This window comes from Lasioglossum baleicum, chromosome 17 (assembly GCF_051020765.1).
Source record: "Lasioglossum baleicum chromosome 17, iyLasBale1, whole genome shotgun sequence".
NCBI classification, from domain to species: Eukaryota; Metazoa; Arthropoda; class Insecta; order Hymenoptera; family Halictidae; genus Lasioglossum; species Lasioglossum baleicum.
In genome coordinates this window covers 10,263,146-10,281,395 of record NC_134945.1, presented here as the reverse complement: position 1 = coordinate 10,281,395, position 18,250 = coordinate 10,263,146, and the positions used below count along the sequence as shown (strand labels likewise).

Sequence of the window (18,250 nt, the reverse complement as noted above, 5' to 3'; positions counted from 1 at the left end):
CACGAACCAATCGGAGGACGGGTCGTCGAATGGATGCGCGTGCGTGCGATACCGCCCTAAGGATTCGTCGGAGTTCGAGCGGTGGCGTCGTTAGATAGCGCTGTAGTAGCCGGCTACTTCGCTAGAGGCAGAGACGTTCCTCTCCAGCAACATCGAGATCCAGTTTCCCTTAAGCCGCTCTCGCGTGTTTGTCTGTTCTCGTCGCGTTCGCGTCGTGTCCTACCGATTATTTTCTCCTTCCTCCCCCCCTCCCCCGCCCGCGCACGAGATCGTCGACACGGTAGAGAGCCGCGCGGTATACACACGGACGTGTCGTTGTAGCACTGAGTGTCCCGCTTTAAACAGTAATTGCCCGGTGCCGAGCCCCAGGATGGCGTTCAACGGAGACGGACCACACTCGAAAAGGCAGCGACTCGAAGAATCTGGTCATAGGGTGAGTAGCATAGCAGAGGCAGCGTTACGCGTGCATAGAATTCCGGTTGTGTATTCCTGTGTGTGCGGGTGCGTGCGTGTGTGTTGCTTTCGAGAAAATTGAACGATCGGATCTCGCGACAAGAGCAGTCGCGTACAGGTACACTGTTCGGTCGGTATGATTTTTACCGTCCATGTCTCCCTCTCTCTCTCTCTTTTCTTTGATAAGTGTAAGTGTACGGGTACGCGGGTCAGACGCGAAGGAACGCGTGCGTTTCTCGGCGTGTCGCGCGAGAGATTTACAACCCAACGAGGCGGCCGCGACACCGGAGGGGGGAAAGTCGCCATTTATCCGGTCGCTTTTACCCGTATCACCGCCACCGCGTCGAAACAATGGGCGATGCGCGCGCTCTCCAAGGAGGATTGTCTCGTGTCGCGGTGCCGCCGTGTGTCTCTCTCTCGTATAATACGTGTGTACGAAAACGCACGCCAACACTTCCCGATACGTGACTCTCTTGTGTTTCGGCAGCAACCTGTTATCTATCTCTCTCGATATACATGTGTGTCTGTGTCTAAGTGGCTGTGTGTATGTGGGGGGCCAGCCCCGTGAGCGTACTACGTCCGTCGTTGTTTCATCAACGATCCGGGATCGTCGACGACGCCGCCGTCGCCACCGTCGTCCGTTGAAAAGACCACCACCGTGGTTTCATCGTCGTTATTGGCGACGGCCGTGCGCGAAGATGCACGTTCAAAACAAACCCCCGTCGACGTGAGCTGGGGTCGATAATTTCCATCGCGTTATCAACGGGTCGCGACGCGGCGAGGCGAGGCGTTGTCATGATGCCCATCGACGTCTACACGATTATCTCGCCGACCAGTTTCGTCTTTATACCGTGACCCACGAATTATACAGACAGGGGAACCGAGTCTGACAATAGCAGCAACCGTGCGCTACGGCTGCGCTTCGCTTCGGCTCTGTTCTGTTCTGTTCCATTCCGTTCGGTTCACCATGTATATGTAGGTACGCGGACCTCTAGACGCAAACACTAGTCTCCACGGCCGCCGGCACCAATGCTCCCTAATCAAACAGATTTTTTGAAGCGGGTTTTTCGCTCCGCGTATACGCCGAGGGGTTCGAAGGTACGAGACACCATTCTTTTCCTTTTATTTTCCTAAAGCACAATTACAGTACTCGTACGATGCACTGACAAACATTTCTCGTTATTTTGTCTGCAGGTTAATAGTGCTTCTCACGATTTTTTACGTTCTCTTTTTATTGCGAATAGATATACATGTACATAGTGTATTGCCGTGTTGATATACGGTGAATGGAATAGTGTCGTTAGGAACCGTTATCAACGAGTCACCGCGATCATTAGGTTACATCATGTCGATAAACGACAAATACAGTTAGTGAATTATGATGCAGAGTAACGGTGGGATTGATCGAAGCATATTCATGAATCAAAAGTATCGGATGCATTGATCGCAAGTCATTAAGAATGCTTTCTACGCTGGCTGTTACGACTCGTGTGACGCGGCAGATCGCTCGCTCGTTATCATTGTAAACAATCCGCGAAATTGTCACGGAGTAAAAGTCCCTGCCTGACGCGACGGGGACGGGAAAGGTCATTGTCGCGACAACTACTTGGTGACCTTCGTTCCACGGTTGCTAGCACTGCATGCTGCTGAGAACACATGCCACAGATGATGTAACAGTAGGCGCAATGTGTTACACCAGGCCAATCATATTTTCACACGATGTGCGCCGACGCACCTTGATCGGATATTGACCCTCTGTTATTTTCTTTTTCCTTGTAATTAAGCGTCGTGCTAGTTCTTTTGTGCACACTGCTCGTAAAGGATCAACAGATTTCACGGTCCAAAAAGTAACAGCTCCATTGATGTGAGTCTCATTCAGATGCCACCACACGGTCACTCAAGGATTTCTTTTATTTATTATTGTGATTACTAGACTGCGGATCTTTATGCAAAATAAAAATTGCCTGCATCGATTGCAAGAAATAGATATCAAATTCGATGTTACTTCTTCCCTTAATGGTTTGAATAAAGGAGAAATCATATATTGGCAACAATTTTGAATTTCATCTACTCAATTTTTTGCTATAAATGCATAAAGATCCGCAGTCTAGTGATTACATATGAGCTGTGTCGTGTAATTGACTCCCAAAACCTTGTTCGTTAACGCTAGATTACAGACAAAACGCAACTAAGTACATATGATGTAGAGCTAATATCGTTTTTATTTAATTTTTAGCCCTACAAAGACGTTACTCGAAATATTGTTTACACTATTGAATATGTTGAGGTGTTATGTCATGAGTAGACAGCGGATCTTTATTAACATTTTCTACCTGCATGGCAACAAGTGGAGCGAAATGGAAATTGATTGTCTTTCATAGCACGTTTAACAGGCTGGAAACAATATAGCAGTATTTTTAAATTGTTCTAATCTTTCCACCGTTTCACATTGCACCTACTCATTTTTTCATAAACGCACAAAATCCGCTGTCTAATCATGAATTATTAAAATAGCTCCGGCTGCAAAGGGTTAAAATCTGTACGCACAAGGAATAATCTTTCATTAAATTTCACTCTTTCTTGATTCGTCCAAAAATGTTTTAATTTCACACAAATATGATATACATATTATATGATTAAATAATGACACTGCAATATTTATATTCACGGGTAGTTTGATGAGATTACGATGAGATTCTTGCTGTCGATTAAAAAGTTTTTCTTAATTTACCTGAAACAAATAATATTGATTTCAGCTAGAAATAGAATAAGTAATACTTACGTTGAACGACGAAAATTCATACGACAGACATGTGTCAAACAAGAAAAATGTAACACAAAATCTAAAAGATTGTATGTATGAAGATGATATTAAATTAATTTCTTCAATTTGTGTATGGGGCATGTGAATTTACAAAATACATATAAATCGGTTCCCTAGCGGAAGTGATAAAAAATGATGTTCAGGAAGATCGAGTGTAGTAATCATTGCCGTCGACAGACATAAATAGTGTAATTAAGTGTTTATTACAGTATTTACGATTTCATTGATAAAACTTTCATTGCAGTATTTATCCGTATAAGTGTCGTTCGTTATGTGTACACGCGTACTATCCGTATAATGCGCGTTTGCACTTACTACTAGATACACATTACAATTCACAAGCGTGCGTAGCATATTCATTATCTAGCTATAGATAGACAGTGTTTTCTGTGAAGAACAGACAAAAACCTAACTATCGGTGGTTTATTGAATAAACGTGTGAATTTTAAATGCAAATTAGCCAGCTATTTATATTGATATGCACGTCTTCGAACAACTTTTTTACCGTATCAGTATTAAAACAATATTTTTGTGCAATCTTACCGAGATATGATTATAAATTTTAACGTTGTTACTATTATTATTGAATAATAGTTTCATAAAGAATCGCAAAATAAGAATCATTACTACCGAGATAAGGATGAATAAAATCCAAATTTTGTGGGAGTACTCTTATCTAATTATTATTAGAAGTTAGAATATAGTATAATCCTTTTACGATGTACTCAAATGTAATTATGCAATATCTGGCGGAATATAAATTAATACGTTCGAAGTAATTGTGAAATGTTATGACCGCTATGGCGAGCATGATTCGTCTGTTTTGTTCGTGTAAAATAAAAAATAAAATTATTTATATATTGTAAAAGGTTTTGATTATTGTCCCTAAAACGTAAAAACGATTTTGCAATGCAAGCAAAAGAAGTTTTAGCTTGAATTCGTTTACACATTCAATGTGATTTATTTTATTCGAAGTGAACTGTTAGATCTCGAGACATCATGCTCATAGCCTGAGAATTGTCGAGTTTACTACTCCGGGGATAACAATGAAATTTCTTCAAACATTTTCAATGGTGTACGAAGCAATTCAAAGCAATTTTTCTCGATTGTCTCGTCCTGTTTTGATTTTTCGAATTTTTTTCGAAAGCACTGTCTCTTTCAGAAATGTCCGACGCTAGGTGCTCGGACCGGTTGATCCACTCTTTGCCGCTTCGCACAATGGATGGAATCTCGATCCAATTGTTGTGTCCATGATTCTCAGCGTGTTTGAAAGGGGTGCAACCCCTTCTTAGAAAGTAAAAATTGCCAGCTGGATTGCGATTTCAATTGAACTCTCCCCTAAAGGCGTTCGAAAACAAACCTACGAATTTAACGAATTCAAACTTTCATAGTTTGGTTATGTGCTACATACATTTTATGTGTTTAACGTTAAACGTTTAGTCAGTTCCTGGGCACCGATGGTGTATCGGGGATGTACAAAATAATATATTATTCATACAATATTCAAAAATATGTTCACTATTCTGATAGATTCGATTGAAACGAATTAAACGGAAATGAAGTCGGCGAGGGTTTTGCTGCACAGGCGTATTCTGCATTTCAATTTAACTAAAAAGTGAAATGGAAAGCAAGATAAAATTAACTCTGCGTTTAACCTGCTTTAAAATTTAACAAGTTCCGACATCGGTTAAATTATCAAGCGATTCGCCTTTATAATTCCTGCAATTTTAGATTTCTTGACAATTTTCGATGTGTAACGTCTGTGGAATCATTCTCATAGATACAAATCATGGAACGTAACGAAAATGAGTCTCACGAAACGCCAGTCTGCGCCGGCGAGTTTTATGCATTTTTTTAAAACTTTTCCAATTTAAACTCCCTCGGTGGATAAAACCGTCGATGCAACCTGTGAATTTTTCGTACACTTTTTCTAGAATGATTCGGGGAAGAACTCGTCTGTCTTTAGCAGGGGTGTTCTCATGTTTTCCCATACTAACTTTCTATAGGCGAGTTAAATAACTAATTGAGAACATCGAAATATTCATAAATTGTCTTTAAAAACGATCTTACAAATGGCGAAGTATGTGATTGATTCAAGAAACATTCTACAAGATATGTAGTTCTAAACTTCTCACTCTACGTTGCAAAGTGCATTATTATTGGTACGATCGTGCCCTTCGCTAGAAGTGGAAAGGTTCGCGAGTTCTTTTAACGATTGCGACTTTAATTATTAGTTGACTATTTGACAGTTGAACCAGTGTTTGTAATTACATAACTTTACGGTTCATTATGTGCTTGAATTCGGCGGCACTGCTTCTCGTATGCAAGGACAATTTTTGATAAAACAAATTGTAGAGATACGTTAAATTTTATTTATTTTTTTTAATATGTTTAATGATTTTAAGTCCTAGAATTTTAAGAATTTTATTAGGATGGGCAGGTTTAGAATTAATTTCTTATTGTTTAGTAATTTATTATCAAGATCATAATGCTTGTAATTCTGGTATATTAACAAGTCTTTGTAATCGATTAGTGGACGTTGAATGATTACTATTATCAAGAATAAGTTCATTTTTAGGGTCATGTAATTCAGTATTATATGGTTTAAGGGGGGTAATAATATCTTATATATCAATTTCTATAATTACCAAGAGAGCTCGAATACCTCTAACGTAATACTATTATAATAAATAAAAAAATTTAATGTATTAAGAAAAGATCCGCGTTATTCGAGGAAGCACTGTACTATCTGTATTTCCGCTGCTTCTATACTATGCTTTATAAATTCGGTGACCTATACTTTTCGCCTAGTGGTCAATTAGCGGTTTCCGCACTGACCGAAAGACGCGAGTGCTGAATTTTTCCGGATTTAGTACGCACCCAGCAATGCAGGTAAGCGGCAAATACGCCTGGTAAAAATTCTACAATCTTTCGAAATTAAAGGATATTTTGCATATGTAATACGTGATAATAACTTAATATACACACATAAAAGATAGCGTTAATTCGTCACTATTGGTGAGGGACAAATTCTCTTTACACTTCTTCTGAATTCATCGCTAGATGCTTGGTAGTAATAACTAGACTGCGGATTTTATGCAGTTATGACAAAAATGGATGCATGTAATTTAAAACGGTAAAAACATTAAGACGGTTTAAGAAGCTCCATATGTTGTTTTCAATTTACTAAAACTGTTAAAGATAGGAGGAAAGTTTTATGCGATTCCTGCGTCTTGTAATTGACGAATAAAAATTTCATTTTGCATAAGGATTCGCAGATTTTATGCAGTTATGGCAAACATGAATAGGTAAAATGCGAAATACTAATTTAGGACTGCTACATTAATTCGAGCCGATTACAATTATTAGCGAAGGGAATCCATTTAAACCTGTTCGTTGTAGTTGAGATAGAACATTTTTATGTCGTGCTATCGCACAGTATGTCATTCTTATATAGTATAATTCTTCTTTTCGAAATTAAGTATTTACACAGAACGAAAGGCTACAACATAGCACCTAAATTCAGTAGCACCAGCATGAACAACTTACACCGGACATAATGTAATTTAAGTGAAATACGTTGCAAATAATAGTAAGAAAATTTCTCCGTCGCTTAGGAGTTGTAGAACGATAAAGTTTTATGCTAAATAATGGCGGAGAAATGCAATAACGCGCGAAAAATACGTACGGTAGATATGTATCGCGATCGTAGGCGCATAGTTATTGGGTTGGAACGCAAATACATAGAGTTTTTAAATTAAAAATCAAAGATAAAGATATTTATTCATAGATTTATTCAACACCATACTTTCCATTCTGTTCCATTAAATTTTGCCATTGTTTAGGTAACTTATCATGTTATTGAATAATGTTATGAATAAATATCTCAATTTTATCTTGAAATTTTCATCTAAAAGCGCTACGAACTTTCGTTCCGATCCAGTAGTTGGAACGTACGTATGAGTCTCCCGCGGGATAGTTAACGAGGAGACGCTTCCATTTACGTTACACCAGCCGCGCGGGCTTTTTGCTTGATCCCGAGTCGCGATTTCATTTTCCTCCGACTGGAATTGGTGAAAAAGAACTAGGTAAGACGTTCGTGTATCGTTGTTAATGTTAATTAAGTTACGACGATCGGAGTTGCATCGACGTACTTGGAATATCAATGCGGCGACTTTTGCCGTCGCTGTCCCTTCGTCGACTCGCATAATACATACAAATGCTGAGCGATTTCTTGAGTTCAATCTCGTTGAACGTTTGTGCCGACCTGCAACGGATTCGTCTATAACTTTCTGGGAGATGTTGATCTACGGTTTTCATGGTAGAAAACATTCAATGAAAACGAAAAAGAATGATCGAGAGTGTTAAATCTCTTCTCGATTAACCCTTTGCGCTCGGAGCAATTTTAACTTGAAAATTAAACATTTCTTCCGACCTAGAATATTTCCATTCCCTATAGTTTTTTTAATTTTATGGATATTCTAGCTCATAAATGAATAGACTGCGGATTTTATGCATTTCTAACAAAAATTGGTATGTACAATTCGAAGCAGTAGACATATTTTAAAAATTTAAGAACATCAACGTATTAAGTCCAGTTTAATAAAATAATTGAAAGAAGAAAGAAATTTTTATCTAGCTTCTGTGTCTTGGCTTCGATGCAGACATTTCTTATTTTGCATAAACATCCGCAGTCTATAAATGAATTATAGCTACTAAATGTTTAATAATGTAAACAATATTTTGATTAATGGTACAGCAAGTTTTCACCATTCGAACGCTAAGGGTTAACATCCCCTTGGTTACAGATTATGCACGGTTTTATCTCGCCCCGTCGCATCTGTATTAAAATTCAATCACCTCCCGACGGTCTCGGGTAATCGTGGGTGAGAAGAAAATGGAATTTTAACGAAGCAGTTTAGGGTCTGTTATCTGGATCCTAGTGAGAATCCATAATTTACCTCGTCATTCGTCGTAATCCAAAACACTCCTTTCCATTAATCTCGCCATTCAAATGTTTTAGCTGCAACAGGACGGTCGATGTATTTATCATAGTGATAGGAGTTATTCTGAATCGAGTCAAAAGATTTTCAAATGACTGTCTTGTATAGTAGTAATCCATATACAGGGTGTTCTAAAAGTGGTGTGCCTACTTCCGTGAAAGGGATGATTCCTGAAGTCATTTTGAGTAACTTCTTCCTTTACGAAAATGTTCGCCGCCGCTTTGTTAAGGAGTTATTAACGAAAAATTACGGACCTATCAGAGCGTGGCTATAGCGGATGGGTTCAGGCTCAACCAATGCCAACGCCACGCTCAGTGGGACCAGTGGCGCGTATTTTTTCTCATAAAGTTATTTAGTTGGGGTTAGGGGCCCCGAAATTCTATGTATTTTGCCCAAGGCCCCAACCAGTTATAACGCGCTACTGAGTGGGACCTATCGCCGAGCTGGAATCTGTCTGCTGTAGCCACGCTCTGATTGATTCGCATTTTTAATTGATAACTCCTCGACAAAGCCGCGGAGAACATTGTCGCACAGGAAGAAATGGTTTGAAATGACTTCAGAAATGACCCCTTTCAAAGAAATACAACGTTTTCGGGATAGCCTGTATAAATACGTTCGGCAACTACGATTTATTGCAAAATATGTACTTGCACTGTAGGGAGCAACGATCAGCATCGAGTAGTGCATTTAAAAAAACAAAGTTAACCTTCATGTGACCTTACTGACCTTCATTGTGACAAAGAAAAAAATACTGAGAAAAAAGATATCCATTTCGGAAAGTGTGCCTCCTGATACCGTTTAATTTTTGTCTGAAACATTTTTTAGGATCATCAACAGTTCCAATGGGACACCCTGTGTGTATACATGGTACTACGTATGCATTTAGTATCGCATTTCTAACTGTTTTGTTTTCTCTTGAAGATACAGGTAAAAGTAATACATGAACACTGGATTTCATAATAAATTTCTTAATTATTGATTGTTAATCTTAATTTTTAGAAGACCTTTCGGGTACTGGCAGCGAGTAGAGGGTTTAAAAAATCTACAAATTTTGATTAACCGTGCAATCTCTCACAAGTTTGCTAGAATTTTTAACGCATAGTCGCAGTAAGTTTCGTTCAAATTGGAAAGGCACACGGCTAGATATTGGGTTGGCAAGAAAGTAATTTCGGTATTTTAAGGTGATATAAAGCCGAATTTCTTTATTCAGACGATGAACTTTAATCAATAAAATATTTTCTTATTTATTCTTTGTGGCAAAAGATCATTGAACAAAAGGCAGAATGTCTTATTCGTTAAAATTCATTGCTTGTACAAAAAAATTGCCAACCCGTTACATACGTGCGGAAACAATACTGTATTAAATGATTTCTGTTGAATCTGATTTTATAAAATGTTATTATTCTTATGCATCGCTAATTTGAAACGCGATCGTCCCGTGCGAAGCTGCATTCATGAAAATTATGACGGAACAATGATTTCATGGCGTATCGAATGACAATTTATTTTCGTGCGAATATTATAATCATGATTGATGAAACAATGATACTTACCGTGATCGATGATAATTCACCGAGCGCTCGATACTTTCAATTCGCGGGACAGATGTTATTTCATTGTAGAATATCGAAAGCAATTTATATCAAAGTGCTCGACGACTGTGAATCGAGGGGAGGGGACAGAGCGCTAGAAAACGAGTAATTTCATTTCATGTATCGTACCAGCTGTGTAATTTTATATTATGAAACAATTTAGCGAATCGTATGTAATTTGTATAAAATGGCACCCGTGGAGATTTCATGAATTTCACCGAAACCAACGGCAATTTACGTTTCCCTTGATCCCCGATGCTTAAACGCTTTTTTTTTCAATTAAATCCCGTATGCGCACAGTTGTTTCGATCTTAACGGTAGTCTCGCCGCAATTCTTGAATTACGAAGTTGCGCTAACGCGAGATCAATTGCGCGTTCACGTGCTGCAACTTCCGGCGACTAAAGTGTTCCAAGTTGAAACTACTTTACATTATACTGGGCTTTATGGTTTGAATATAAAGGGCTTTGGTAGTTGCTGCAGCTAAACAGTTTAGACTACTTCCCGTTGAACAATATTGTTAAAATGATCTCCGGTAGCTGTTCACGCCTCGTTGATTAGTCTCGGTGATTATCCCCATCAACCTTAGAACCTATTCACGTTATTCTTTCGAACTTTCGCCCTATCTTTTAAAAGCATTAGGTTGGAACGAATCTTCGTAGTATTTTCATAGATTTATTCAATGACATATTTTCTATTCTGTTCTATTTCCATTTTTCAGGTAATTCGTCATGTTGTTGAATAAACCTATGAATAAATATATTAATTTTAATTTAAAAACGTTACGAATTTCCACTAAATGATTAAAACGTTAGTTTTTGATGCGTTATATTATTGTTTCAAGTTATTATTTTCAGTTTGATTCTCAAGTTTAATATTCTAAGCAATGCCAGAACTACTTTAACATCTATTGCAAATATTACTTCGAAAACTACATTCGATTAATTCCACGTCATGATTGTAGCCCACTGGATCCAGAAAATCAATCTTCTTTACGATCTTCATTTCAGTAAAGTAGTAGTAAAGCACATGAACCGAGGCACAAAAAAGAATAAAATTTTAATTACTTTTTGTGGGCAAATAGAACGATAGTGCAATTTTATATACAATAATTTTAAGATTTAGTTTTAATTCTTTGTCGTATTGTAACGAGTCAGACTCGTGATGAAGATTTTAACAAAGTCTAACAAATATGAGTAAAACTTGATTCGTTTGTAATCAATATTTAAGCATTAAAAAAATTGTAGCCATTCAAAAAATGTAAATCGTCTTTTCTCTTCTACGACATTTTTGGGGATACATAAAGACGTTTCAATCATTGTTACTGTAAAAAAAATGTTACAGAAAGGAGTTAATAACGTCGTCCTTGTAACTTAGCAGAATTTATGTAATCTAATTTTAAAGTAGGTACTCATTAAGTTATATATGCTATATAAACCGTATTGGGTTCATAGCAATAAGTAAACAATAATAATAACGTCGTCCTTGTTCGAAATTCGCACGAACAGTAGCCTACATTGACACAATGCTTCTTTTAAATAATTTGTTACTGTTTTACATAACAATATACATATCATAACAAATGAATGTTTCCTCAAATAAATGATCTTGGTTTGAAAAAATTTCAGAGAAAATTATAAGTAGACTGCGGATTTTATGTATTTATGGCAAAAATAAGTGGTTGCCATTTAAAACAGGGAATAAGTTATAATGATCAAATAATATGCCACTCTAGTGTTTTCATCTTGTTAAGATGATCAAAATAAGAATTAAACATCCATCTGACTCCAGTCTCTCTTGCAAATGATACAATTTTATTTTGCATAAAAATCCGCAGTCTAATTATAAGCTATACTGATAGTTACGTCCACCGTATCGCGAACAGTGTTATCATTACATTTTACAAAAAACATGATAATACTTTTCGTGTCTTGGGCGTGATTTCTACAAATTTCGGTCTAACTTTGGTAGAAACTAGTTCATCTTGTTCTAGCAGCTTTCAAGATACTCGATCAAATATGTACATTTCTCGTCCTCAACATACACATCTGTTGGGGATCTTATCTCTTCGATATGAACGGTGCTCGATAAAAAGCATGAGTCGAGTATTTTTGTAGAAATCACTTTTTGCGAAAGCTATAAAAATTGGTGTACAGAAGAACCTCAATTATCCGAACCGAACAGGGTAACATGAATGTTCGAATATTAGAACAGTTATTCATTTATAATGCTGAATTCAATTTTTATCGATTCATATGTTGTAGATGGCCTTAGATTGAGTTATTTTCATCTGAAGCTTGCTGGTATACAGTATACACTGCTGTGCAATGTGCAAAAGAAAGAAGCACCTGGTATAATTATAAAATACAATGACAAACTATATCTTTATGTTGAGATTTGTATTGTACAATGATTGATTTATTCCATTTAAAATATTAGATAATCTCAGAACTATTCAATTCAACAGCGGAATCCTTTTTCAAAACCTACTGTGTTCTTATTTGATTTTTTACGCTTTTCTATTAAATATGGCCTGGTGCTTCTTTCTTTTGCACAGTAGTGAAATTGGCCCGTCAATGTATGCCACATTCTTCTGAGGTTGTAGTTATTATGTCTCTTTCCTCTTTGCACATATTAAGAGTATACTCCTTAAGCTAAATCTTGCACAAAGTTTTGACAATTAACTCGGGTTAATTGTTAGTAAAATAAATACGAAACTTAAATACAGAATGAAATAAATACGAAATACAGATTTATGTACAGAATGTATTTTATTTTACAATGTAACAATATAAATAATACATTTAATAATACTATATAGTATAATAACTAATACTTTGTTGGACCACCTTTCTTTTTGATCATTTCAGCACAACGACGAGGCATAGAATCAAGAAGTCGAATGCAGCGATCGATTGAAATAATATTCCATGCATCTTCGATTATTTCGTATAGATTGTTTAAATTCGTAGGTTTTTTCATTTTAATATCTTTATCTACGTCATTTCAAAGATACTCGATTGGATTTAAATCGGACGACTGTGATGGCCAACACATTAACATTATGCTCTTCCAAAAACCGCTTCGCCTTCTGAGACGTGTGTTTGGGGAAATATCCAATGTTCCGGCATATTTTCTTGAGGAAAAGGAATTAAATGTTCATTCAGGATGTCAACATTATTGCAAATTGGACCAGAACCGTTTATAGTCATACCAGCCCAAACCATTACAGAACCTCCTCGTACTTTAGCGGTCGACTTCAAGCATTTTGTATCGAATTATTCACCTACTCGCCGTCTTACGTAACATCTTCCATCTGATCCGAAGGAATTTAATTTGGATTCATCAGTGAAAATATGACTTTCACCTAGTGGCGCGTTACCCTATGGGCAACTTGGGCAAATGCCCGGGGTCCCGAGCAAAAGGGAGAGCCCCGAACACAAACCAAGATCTAAATTCTACGTTTTTCTCCTAAAGTTATTTAGTTGGGGTTAGGGCCCCGAAATTCTACTTTGCCCAAGGCCCCAACTAGTTATAACGCGCTACTGCTTTCGCTCATCGTTGCCTTGTTCAGAGAGGATGCTCTTTAGCAACTACATCGTGTTATATAATTGCGGATCAATTTCCCTATTTATATGCTCGTCACTGTACTAATACCGGATAATCGAGATCTTACTGTACGTCAGTACGATGTATTCTCTACTTAGAGTGAATATAGAATTTGCTGTCTCCCCGCTAGCGATTGATCACAAAGTAATGTCTATGAGCGTGGGTGAAAATAGATGATTAACTAGCAAGAGTTAACTTTCATGGAATATCTCAGCGATTGCAGTTGAGCTCAGTTGACAATATGGCCGGCGCGGAGAACACGTCGAGGAGACACGTTCATGAACTTCATCCTACGATACGATTTTCAAGTATCCACTCGGCGAACGGAGTATCGATCTTTTTATAACGGGCACATCATCACAGGTGACAGAGTTACTTTGAGAGGTGTTCCAGCTAGGAGCACGTGTGCGTTACGTTGCAAGGATACCGAGGTAAAGATATTTCGGTCGATGTGACACACCAAGATCCGAACCGACAGCGTCGCTAACTTTGAGAGACAGCTCTGACTTCACGTTGGCAAAGTTCAAACGGATCTTCATTCCTACGAACTGTACACGGCCGATCCCGACTGCATCTTGTCTCGGAAAGTAACGAATATTACGAATCTAATTAGTCACGTGTAATACTGCGACTAGGAAGAGGATTAGTCTTCCGAGTTACGGATGATACGGCAATAATAGTGTTTACTATGGAAACATCTGAGAATTATTGGATTCCATTTGTGGTCGCTGTCAACTAGATGGCATGGTTACATCAAATGTAATCACTAGACTGCGGGTCATTATGCAATCATGGCTTTTGAAAATTTTCAAACAATGCTAGGATATAAAATACGACGGAGGTTTAGTACGATTTTAATTTACTTCAGATCTAAAAAGGCAACTACCACGGAAAATCACTAGACCAGTGATGGCGAACCTTTTTGAAGAGTGGGTCAATTATTTTTATTTCTTTTTTAAATACTAGCCCGTGGATCATTAGTCAGTGGCTTCAATTAGGGGGGGGGGGGGGTGCCAATTATTTGGAAACATCAAACATTTTGTTAAAAGATAAAGTTGACAGTTGAATCTTCTCGGTTCTCACTTTTGAAATTATCAAAAAAAGGTTTTAGTTTCCTTTTTGATTAACTTCTGGGTCACTTGCTTACAAAGCCTTCGTGGTTAGTATCTGACCCGCGTGTCATAGGTTCGCCACCACTGCACTAGACTGTGGATTTTTATGCATTTATAGCAACATTGAGAAGATGAAATTGAAAATTGTTGAAAAACTTAAAAAAGTTTCTATTTCTTGCAATCGATGCAACCATTTTTATTTTGCATAAAGATCCGCAGTCTAATAATAACTAATCGGTTATATTAAACATCTTTTTTATGGATACTGTAAACTGCAAACAATAGCTTTCTCTATATTGTATATCAAATTATATTTAAGATTACTTGCAAAAAGACATGTTGGGTGCCAATGTGTACAAAACAATAGAGTACTGAACAAACGTGGCGTTTGATGTGTCTTCCTTTAGTAAACTGAAGATCAAGGAAATGTCAAATATTAATATTTAGTTAAATATAGGCACTTAGCGTTAAACATTTAATATTATAAATAGGTGTTTACTTATAATTAGACTGCGAATCTTTATACAAAATACATTTCTGCATCAATTACAAGATACTGGAATCAAATAAAAATTAGTTTCCTCCTTTAATAATCCTAATAAAATGATGATGATAATATACTGATAACCTTAAATCCTTTTTATGGTTTTACTGTTTCACTTTTCACCTACTCACTTTTGTCATAAATGCATCAAATCCGCAGTCTACTCATAATGTACAGAGAAAAGGAAGATATTTAAAAAGTGCGAATGGATCGTGTCGAACGGATAAAAGTATGTCCTCTTTGTTACGTTCAAGATAGGGGTCATGGGTTATCTTCATAACGAGCGGTCAATGATGGGCTATCAACACGTCATGTTTCTTTCACATCTTTTGTTTCTCAATCAATGGTGCAACTGATTAAAACAAAGCATTTGTGAGAAACATTATCTGCAACATGGAAACGACTTGGGTGAAAAATTCAATAACGCTGTTCGCTACACATCGCTCAAAACAATTAGAAGATATTATGTAAACGTTAAGAGAAGTATAGACGCAATATACTGTACATATTTGGAGTTTATGCAAGTGTTTCAGTTTGATTATTCACTCACAACACGTTAAGGATTTACTATTGCGAGAATTAGCGTGGGTTTTCATAAAAAGTGATAAAAAAAAGGTCAGACCAATGATATCTTCGAATTCGTGACTTGGAAAGCAGTTAGCAGATTGGAAGTTGGTCAGACATAAAAAATTGTTGTTCAAGTACGTTAAGTATCTCGTGCATTGGAAATCCAATATTGAAATTGCTTGTCGCTATATTAATAAGTGGGTAAGGAGATGTGATGGCAGGATTGGACTGCTTTCTAATAAAAGCCAGTAACAGATCTTCCAATAAAACAAAGCTTTGTTTTCATGTTATTAAAGATTAGAAATCTTTGCGATCCACCAATAGCGATGCGAAAAAGTCGAGTAGGAAGAATGCAGACAACTACATCGATACAGGCACCTTTCTTGATCGATTTTAAACCGTAACGTGAACCGTGCGAAATGATTTTGTTCCTTACAGTGAAAGCTCCATCAGATCTTCGGTTGGGAACCGCGAAATTTATAGAATTCCGACCATCTCTGTTGAGGAAGAGCTTTTCCGCTCAAATATATTCCGAGATTTCGAATCCATCGTGGCCGATTGCCGTCGCGTACGGTAAAATCATTCCCCACCGAAACGTTATTCCCAGAATGGTATTGCGGGCTCGTTCCCCGACCATTCCATCCCTCGCCTCGTTCAACCACTGTTCTGCCGTGCTTACGTCTCAAAATAACTCCACTGAAATGAAGGCTTGTTCTCGTTAGCACGGTATTTCTTTGAAGGGTGAAGCTGTCAAGCAACGATGTTACGCAACCGGCACCTGGGCATCGTACCGAAGCGTTTCGATGATACACGCGGGATGACTCTTAATTGCATGTCAATCCTCTGGTAGGTCGAGCGAGAGTACGGAAACAAAAACATTAGTGTCTCTTCAGCTTGGAACGCCTAGCCTAGCCTTTGTTATTATAGGTTCGAAACTTCTTCGGGAGGAAATCGGGAGACAAGTGGAGAAGATTCATCTTCATCTAGATTTCATCTATACCGCTATTTATCGGGATTAGGGTTGCCATCTATAAAATCACGGAATCCAGACACTTTTAACTACTTTTTAAGTTAGATACGATACTTATCAGCAGATAGGGATCATTTTTTAAATGAATTATAGTGGAAATTTCATTCAGATGTCTCCTATTCAAGAGTTATAGTTAAATGTCGCCTAATTCCTCGATCCAGCCACTGTGTGCGGCCGTCGGAGGTTGTACATCGCGGCGCAGCGTTCACTTAACACGTTCGCTACCAGCATTTGTATCGTTGCTTACCTTCCTTGTTCAATTTTGGATTATCAAAACAGTTTAGCAGAAGAAAGTCACGGATTCTCTGAAAATGATGCATTCTACTATGACTTTAAACAACGAAGAGAGTGCATAAAATTAATTTGACTGTCTTTAAGTGAACTGTCAGATTATGGATGTCACATATTTGTGACGGTGGTAGCGAACATGTTAAAATGATCTTAACACATTACCGACCGGTGATTATTGCAAAATTTTGAAAAATCTATGGCTAAACACGTTTTAATGGAACCTTTAATAGCAACAGCAATTTTCATTGCGAACTAACAAGAGTCACCCTCAACAACGTCATCTAATACTTTCGTTTAAGATTGTAACGTAAAAGAAAATTTCTGTGCATTCTTTGGTACAGCACAATTATTGAAAATCCTATCAATAGGCTTTCGGTAGGTACAATGTTAATATCGTCGATTTTAATGTGTCCGTTTTTTTAAAACCAGGTCCGTAAACAGGACATTTACGGCTATATCCTCATTTTTTCAAATTTTAACAAGTTCTCTATCATTTTTAGTAGATACTCTTATGTTTTCGCTATAAGCTCGTAAAAAGTCATTCTCAGTTGTTTGTTAGTTCTAGTCTGACAATTAGAAAGAGTGACACTTTTTTTACGGGTCTGTAGTATCAACAATTTTTAAAATATCGAAAAATATCGTGTGAGAAATTTTAAAGAAAACGTTAAAGTACGTAATGATTAGCTACATTCGCTTTTAAAATTGTTCTTTAGCGCAGGAAATGAATGAAATGAAAAATTATTTGAATTTCATTTGAAGTTCAAATAATGAAATAATTATGAGAAAATTATTTGGCTGTTCAAACAAGCCAGCATATGATTATCTCAAATGACACGTAGCCAAATAAAATAACATATTATCTTAACGATTATATTAAATGAAAAATTATTTGAATTTCATTTGAAGTTTAAATAATGAAATAATTATGAGAAAATTATTTGGCTGTTCAAACAAGCTAGCATATGATTATTTCAAATGACACGTGGCCAAATAAAATAACATATTATCTCTACGATAATATTAAAATAATTGATTTCGATAATGCCCAAAGCCTGGTTTAAACACATTCGTGGCCGTATTTTACAGCATAAACTGGATTTCGCTAATAAGCTCTCGTGTTAGGAAGTTATTCCAATGTGCATAAAGTGAAATTTCAATTGCAAATACATTATCGATTAATGTCGGTCTTTGTAACAGAGGTTCGTAGTATCTTTTTTAACCGACTTC

The 18,250-nt window shown here is 37.1% G+C and overlaps 1 protein-coding gene across 3 annotated transcripts in view; it reads left to right on the top strand.

Moving 5' to 3' along the window:
• Nucleotides 1–103: 103 nt before the first annotated feature.
• The window catches only part of Sm (heterogeneous nuclear ribonucleoprotein L), a 377,399-nt gene continuing 359,252 nt past the window's right edge, over nucleotides 104–18,250 (top strand). For 2 of the 3 annotated variants that reach the window (XM_076441781.1, XM_076441779.1), the window contains exon 1: nucleotides 104–433. In XM_076441781.1, coding sequence (XP_076297896.1) covers nucleotides 371–433 — 63 coding nt within the window. In that variant the 5' untranslated portion in view covers nucleotides 104–370. The remainder of the gene's footprint in view (nucleotides 434–18,250) is intronic. The other variant, XM_076441780.1, reaches the window with a different exon arrangement.